Source organism: Scyliorhinus canicula, chromosome 29 (genome assembly GCF_902713615.1).
Source record: "Scyliorhinus canicula chromosome 29, sScyCan1.1, whole genome shotgun sequence".
In the NCBI taxonomy this organism is placed as follows: domain Eukaryota; kingdom Metazoa; phylum Chordata; class Chondrichthyes; order Carcharhiniformes; family Scyliorhinidae; genus Scyliorhinus; species Scyliorhinus canicula.
The window spans coordinates 14,784,036-14,791,895 of record NC_052174.1 but is presented as its reverse complement, the minus strand read 5'-3'; the positions used below and the strand labels follow the sequence as shown (position 1 = coordinate 14,791,895).

General features: G+C 54.6%; 1 protein-coding gene across 1 annotated transcript; it reads right to left on the bottom strand.

Moving 5' to 3' along the window:
* Nucleotides 1-211: 211 nt before the first annotated feature.
* LOC119958474 (disks large homolog 1-like) lies at nt 212-7,297 on the bottom strand. Its single transcript, XM_038787019.1, has 3 exons — nt 7,194-7,297; nt 4,520-4,651; nt 212-380 (listed from the first exon to the last, which is right to left on the bottom strand). Exons 1-3 carry the CDS (start codon nt 7,252-7,254, stop codon nt 286-288), a joined length of 288 nt encoding a protein of 95 aa, XP_038642947.1. The 5' UTR covers nt 7,255-7,297; the 3' UTR covers nt 212-285.
* Between the last annotated feature and the right edge of the window lie 563 nt (nt 7,298-7,860).

Sequence of the window (7,860 nt, the reverse complement as noted above, 5' to 3'; positions counted from 1 at the left end):
GGGAAGAGACAATACTGATGCGACCATCAATTCACTCGAGACAAGAGTAGAAGTAAATCGTGGCTTTAATCAACTTAGAACAGTGCCTGCCTGCGACTGATCCAATACTGAGAACCGCCTACAGGTCGACTGCTCCTTATACCTCCCTTCAAGGGGAGGAGGCATGGGCGGAGCCCATACATGCTCCAACATGTTCCCCGATGGATAATGCCATACAGTGGCCCATAGGAGAAGCCCACAAGGGCAACAGCACAGATACAATGGTGGATTATTGGCATAATACATTCACCACAAATACCTTCCTACCTTCAGGGGCCAATTCATCAGAGAGGGGCTGGCTGGCTGATTCTTCAATGATTCTTCGTAGAACTGCTGGATATCTGTCCAGAGAGGACACAAGGTAAGGGTCAGAACAACACAGCAGGCTGAATGCATCTGACGTGAGTCTGGAATTGATCAGTAAGTCAGCCAGGTGAGGGGTGTGTATGATCCAAATTCAACCCACGACAGGAGCTACACCTGTATCCAACACCATGTTGTACCTGGCCTGGGAGTGTTTGATGGGGACAGTGTAGAGGGGGCTTTACTCTGTATCTAACCCTGTGCTGTACCTGTCCTGGGAGTGTTTGATGGGGACAGTGTAGAGGGAGCTTTACTCTGTACCTAACCCCGTGCTGTCCCTGTCCTGGGAGTGTGTGATGGGGACAGTGTAGAGGGAGCTTTACTCTGTATCTAACCCCGTGCTGTACCTGTCCTGGGAGTGTGTGATGGGGACAGTGTAGAGGGAGCTTTACTCTGTATCTAACCCCGTGCTGTACCTGTCCTAGGAGTGTTTGATGGGGACAGTGTAGAGGGAGCTTTACTCTGTATCTAACCCCGTGCTGTACCTGTCCTGGGAGTGTTTGATGGGGACAGTGTAGAGGGAGCTTTACCTCTGTATCTAACCCCATGCTGTACCTGTCCTGGGAGTGTTTGATGGGGACAGTGTAGGGGGAGCTTTACTCTGTATCTAACCCCGTGCTGTACCTGTCCTGGGAGTGTTTGATGGGGACAGTGTAGAGGGGAGCTTTACTCTGTATCTAACCCGTGCTGTACCGTCCTGGGAGTGTTTGATGGGGACAGTGTAGAGGGAGCTTTACTCTGTATCTAACCCCGTGCTGTCTCTGTCCTGGGAGTGTTTGATGGGGACAGTGTAGAGGGAGCTTTACTCTGTATCTAACCCCGTGCTGTACCTGTCCTGGGAGTGTTTGATGGGGACAGTGTAGAGGGAGCTTTACTCTGTATCTAACCCCGTGCTGTCTCTGTCCTGGGAGTGTTTGATGGGGACAGTGTAGAGGGAGCTTTACTCTGTATCTAACCCCGTGCTGTACCTGCCCTGGGAGTGTTTGATGGGGACAGTGTAGAGGGAGCTTTACTCTGTATCTAACCCCGTGCTGTACCTGTCCTGGGAGTGTTTGATAGGGGCAGTGTAGTGGAAGCTTTACTCTGTATCTAACTCTGTGCTGTCCCTGTCCTGAGAGTGTTTGATGGGGACAGTGTAGAGGGAGCTTTACTCTGTATCTAACTCTGTGCTGTACCTGTCCTGGGAGAGTTTGATGGGGACAGTGTAGAGGGAGCTTTACTCTGTATCTAACCCCGTGCTGTACCTGTCCTGGGAGTGTTTGATGGGGACAGTGTAGAGGGAGCTTTACTCTGTATCTAACCCCGTGCTGTACCTGTCCTGGGAGGGTTTATGGGACCCCCTGTAAATACTCACACTCACAAGCGGCCTGCTGCAACTACACAACATTGGCGATCCCCTCACCATAATCTCATCAGCATAATTTTAGCGAGTTAAAGATTATATATAAATATGTGCGTTGCCATTGTGATGCCGTGGTCAATGTCCGTGTGGCGGTGGGTGGTGGGTGTAAATTCCCGTTCTGAAATCTGAGCGGGGCGCTGTCGGCTCCTCGGACCCTGACCACATCTTTTCAAGCCTCCTCATGAGTGACCAGCCCCACATTGCCCTGCAATCTCTCGCCCCCCCCTCCCATAGTCGAAAGGAAGGGGAAGATTCCGAGTGGACAGCAGGCAGCTAAACGGCAGAGAAACCTGATCAAAACTTCGAGCCGTTTTAATCAGCAAACACCTGGTGCAGGTGGAGGTCACGAAGAAACACCAGGCCACTCAGAGGATTAGCCGGGGGGGAGGAAAATCAAATTAAATTGTTGCTTTTGCCGTTCTCCCGAATGGAGGAGCTGAGTAATATTATCGCCGTCCAACACCCAGTAACGCCCAGACTCTTCAACGTCAGTAAGCTCCTTAATGACGTCAGTCCCGCCCTGGCCCTTTAATCCAGCCCAATGTCTTGTCTTAATTTTGTTTTTCAAGAGCGGAACTAAAGGTCAAACTCTGTAATTTTTTTAAAATTTTATTTATTTAAAAAAAAAAATTTAGAGTACCCAATAATTTTTTCCAATTATAGAACATAGAACAGTACAGCACAGAACAGGCCCTTCGGCCCTCGATGTTGTGCCGAGCAATGATCACCCTACTCAAACCCACGTATCCACCCTATACCCGTAACCCAACAACCCCCCCTTAACCTTACTTTTCTTTAGGACACTACGGGTAATTTAGCCTGGCCAATCCACCTAACACGCACATTTTTGGGTTGTGGGGGCGAAACCCACGCAGACACGGGGAGAACGTGCAAACTCCACACAGACAGCGACCCAGGGCCGCGATCGAACCTGGGACCTCAGCGCCGTGAGGCAGCTGTGCTAACCACTAGGCCACCGTGCTGCCTCAAACTCTGTAATTAAAGAGCGGAGCCAACCTGTCATGCGGTAGGAGGGCTGGGTCGCCAGGTTCTAGGCCCTGTTCAGACAGGACAGGAATCCTCTCTGGACTGCCGTGGGCTGAGTTCAGATTTTCCCAGTTACGTTTCCAACGGGAGTGAACTCACCACTGACCACGGCGCGCACTGAAATCCTTCCCATAACGGATAATCCAGCGGAAAGCGAGCACAGAATTGTCCAGAGACTAGGACTCAGGGCGACACCGGGAAACTCCAATGCAGAGGGAGCTTTACTCTGTGTCTAACCCCGTGCTGTACCTGGCCTGGAAGTGTTTGATGGGGACAGTGTAGAGGGAGCTTTACTCTGTATCTAACCCTGTGCTGTACCTGTCCTGGGAGTGTTTGATGGGGACAGTGTAGAGGGAGCTTTACTCTGTATCTAACCCTGTGCTGTACCTGGCCTGGAAGTGTTTGATGGGGACAGTGTAGAGGGAGCTTTACTCTGTATCTAACCCCGTGCTGTACCTGTCCTGGGAGTGTTTGATGGGGACAGTGTAGAGGGAGCTTTACTCTGTATCTAACCCCGTGCTGTACCTGTCCTGAGAGTGTTTGATGGGGACAGTGTAGAGGGAGCGTTACTCTGTGTCTAACCCCGTGCTGTACCTGTCCTGGGAGTGTTTGATGGGGACAGTGTGGAGGGAGCTTTACTCTGTGTCTAACCCCGTGCTGTACCTGTCCTGGGAGTGTTTGATGGGGACAGTGTAGAGGGAGCTTTACTCTGTATCTAACCCCGTGCTGTACCTGTCCTGAGAGTGTTTGATGGGGACAGTGTAGAGGGAGCGTTACTCTGTGTCTAACCCCGTGCTGTACCTGTCCTGGGAGTGTTTGATGGGGACAGTGTAGAGGGAGCTTTACTCTGTATCTAACCCCGTGCTGTACCTGTCCTGGGAGTGTTTGATGGGGGCAGTGTAGAGGGAGCTTTACTCTGTATCTAACCCCGTGCTGTACCTGTCCTGGGAGTGTTTGATGGTGGACAGTGTAGAGGGAGCTTTACTCTGTATCTAACCCCGTGCTGTACCTGTCCTGAGAGTGTTTGATGGGGACAGTGTAGAGGGAGCTTTACTCTGTATCTAACCCCGTGTTGTACCTGTCCTGGGAGTGTTTGATGGGGACAGTGTAGAGGGAGCTTTACTCTGTGTCTAACCCCGTGCTGTACCTGTCCTGGGAGTGTTTGATGGGGACAGTGTAGAGGGAGCTTTACTCTGTATCTAACCCCGTGCTGTACCTGTCCTGGGAGTGTTTGATGGGGGCAGTGTAGAGGGAGCTTTACTCTGTATCTAACCCCGTGCTGTACCTGTCCTGGGAGTGTTTGATGGGGACAGTGTAGAGGGAGCTTTACTCTGTATCTAACCCCGTGCTGTACCTGTCCTGAGGGTGTTTGATGGGGATTGTGTGTGCAGATTTGTGAGTTTTGATTCTATCCTCACCCAGTGAATGTCATTGGAAAATATTCCAGTGATATACAGCTGGCATCCCACCAATGTTTTAGCCAATTGGCTTCAATGCTGGAGTAACTAAATTTTCATTAGGCTGAAGTATCTCCACCCGGTGGCTGGAGGGCAGCACTGCAGTGACATTCTGTGTGGTCTATATGGGTCTGATGGGTGGGCAGGTGTTCAGACTCCCGCCTCCCTCCTCAAAGCAGCGTGTGAAGCCACGGTCAGTGCACTATCGTACCGAGCAGAGCCTGGAAGAGGTCACTCTGGAAGATGGCCAGGAGTCTCTCCGTTCTTGCCTTGAAGCGGTCATCCTGAGCCGGGTCCAGTTTAGTTTGGCCCTCCTCCATGAGCCCTCCAACTCTGCGGGTATCTGGGGAGACAAAATATCACCGGCACGTCAGCCTGGCCAGACATCCCCCCCCCCCCCGGCAACCACCGCACCCCTCCCCCCCCGGCAACCCCCGCAACCCCCCCCCCCCCCGGCAACCCTCCCCCCGCACCCCCCCCCCCCCCCCGGCAACCCCCGCACCCCCCCCCCCGGCAAACCCCCTCCCCCACAACCCCCCCCCGCAACCTCCGCACCCCCCCCGCAAACCCCCCCCGCACCCCCGCAACGCCCCCACCCGCAAACCCCCCCGCAACCCCCCGCCCCGCCCCCGCAAACCCCCCCCCGCAAACCCCCCCCCCCCCGTAACCCCCCCCCCCGCAATCCCCCCCCCCCCCCCCCCTCCCCACACCGGCCAAAAAAAACCCCTCAGCTTCCACAGATCATCGCCCGAGTGAGGGACCCAGTGTCCTTGACAAGGAAATTGGCAGAATTCACCAAACGGGAAAGGGGAGCGAACTGATTGAAATACTGACCCACACACACTCACTCACACACACACAAACACACACACACGCTCTCACACACACACACGCTCTCACACACACACACACACAAACACACTCACACAAACACACTCACACACTCACACACACACTCACACACGCAGTCAGACACTCACACACTCAGAAACACACACACACGCTCTCACACACACACAAACACACACACACGCTCTCACACACACACACACACTCACACACGCAGTCAGACACTCACACACTCAGAAACACACACACACGCTCTCACACACACACAAACACACACACACACGCTCTCACACACACACACAAACACACACATACACGCTCACACACAAACACACTCACACACACAAACACACTCACACACACACACACACAAACACACTCACACACGCAGTCACACACACACAAACACACTCACACACGCAGTCACACACACACGCAGTCACACACTCACACACGCACTCACACTCACACACACTCACACACAAACACACTCACACACGCACTCACACTCACACACACTAACACACTCACACACACACACACACACACTGACACGCGCACTCACACGCACCCACACACATACACACTCTCACACACACACAAACTGACACACACACTCACACATACTCTCACACACACACTCTCACAGACACTCTCACACAGACACACACACACACTGAAACACACACACGCTCTCTTTCACACACACACACACACACACACACTCACACACGCATACACTCACACAGACACACACACACACAAACACTCAAGGAGCGAGGAAGAGTTTGCATTTACAGGACGCATTTTAAGATTTTAGAACATTGCAAAGAGCATTTCAGCCAGATTGCTGTTTGGGACAATCCAGCTCGACCAACAACAGTTCATTCTGCAAATCCCTCAATTGCCTCACACCCTCCCTATCTCTGTAACCTCCTCCAGCCCCTACAACCCTCCCTATCTCTATAACCCCATCCAGCCACTACAACCCTCCCTATCTCTGTAACCTCCTCCAGCCCCTACAACCCTCCCTATCTCTGTAACCTCCTCCAGCCTCTACAGCCCCTCCCTATCTCTGTAACCTCCTCCAGCCCCTACAACCCCCTCCCTATCTCTGTAACCTCCTCCAGCCCCTACACCCCCTCCCTATCTCTGTAACCCCCTCCAGCCCCTACCACCCTCCCTATCTCTATAACCCCATCCAGCCACTACAACCCTCCCTATCTCTGCAACCTCCTCCAGCCCCTACAACCCTCCCTATCTCTGTAACCTCCTCCAGCCTCTACAGCCCCTCCCTATCTCTGTAACCTCCTCCAGCCCCTACACCCCTCCCTATCTCTGTAACCTCCTCCAATCCCTACACCCCCTCCCTATCTCTGTAACCCCCTCCAGCCCCTACCACCCTCCCTATCTCTGTAACCTCCTCCAGCATCTACACCCCCTCCCTATCTCTGTTACCTCCTCCAGCACCTACACCCCCTCCCTATCTCTGTAACCTCCTCCAGCCCCTACAACCCTCCGAGATCCCGTCTCTGCTCCAATTCCACCCCCTCTCGAGCTTTCCCCCGATTCCCATCGCTCCTCCCTCCCTCCCTCCTGTAAGGCGTTCCTTAAAACCTTAAAACTTTGAACGAGCCGCTGGACACCTGGGCCTAACACCTGCGGCGCCCGCTGACCGTCAGCCTGCCCTTCCTGCTTAGCCGCTGGGGACATGGAAGGCACATTAACGACGAATGCGAGTTCTGGCCGATACAGTGACAGAAGTCAAGCGTGAAGTAAGTTGAAACATTCCCATCAGAGAGAGACTCGTTAATAACATCGTCACCCAGGAAAACAGGAGTAAGCTGTGACCCACGGTGAATGCAAAGGCAGCGTAACTCTGTCGGAGTCTCTTAGCCGGGGATAAGCGGGAATGAAGTTTGGGAAACAAAATTAGCCTGGATCCCCCCCCCACACCCCCGCCCCCGACAGAAAGCAAATGATAATCTAAGGAAAGCACCGGGGATTTGCATTTGTGGACCTGTGTCCGGTGTTACCTTGTTTGCAGATAGCAATTGCTCGGAAATGTTTTCCTGTGTTGATCCTGGACAAATCCATTAAGAGCCAAGGATTAAGAATGGGCTGAGATTAGCCCTCTGCGCATGCCCTGTACACCGGACTCGCTGATTTCTACCCGGTTGTGCTACCCCTCCCTCGACACCACCCCCCCCCCCCTCGCCCCACACCATCCCACCCCTCCCGCGACACCACCCCCCCTCCCCCCACCATCCCACCCCTCCCGCGACACCACCCCCCCCCACCCCCCGCCCCACCCCCACACCATCCCGCCTCTCCCTCGACACCACCCCCCCCGCCCCACACCATCCCACCCCTCCCTCGACACCACCCCCCCACCCCCCGCCCCACCCCCACACCATCCCACCCCTCCCTCAACACCACCCCCCCCCCGCCCCACCCCACACCATCCCGCCCCTCCCTCAACACCACCACCCCCCCGCCCCACACCATCCCGCCTCTCCCTCAACACCACCCCCTCCCCGCCCCACACCATCCCACCCCTCCCTCGACACCCCCATCCCACCCCTCCCGCGACACCACCCCCCCCGCCCCACACCATCCCACCTCTCCCTCAACACCACCCCCTCCCCGCCCCACCCCCCACACCATCCCACCTCTCCCTCGACACCACCCCCCCGCCCCACA

Coding starts and splice junctions, on each gene's coding strand:
- LOC119958474 (XM_038787019.1), bottom strand. CDS start 7,254: ATGGATTTGTCCAGGATCAACACAGGAAAACATTTCCGAGCAATTGCT. Junction 4,652..7,193: donor AATTGCTATCTGCAAACAAG/GTAACACCGGAC, acceptor TTGTCTCCCCAG/ATACCCGCAGAGTTGGAGGG. Junction 381..4,519: donor CCTCTTCCAGGCTCTGCTCG/GTACGATAGTGC, acceptor CTCTCTGGACAG/ATATCCAGCAGTTCTACGAA.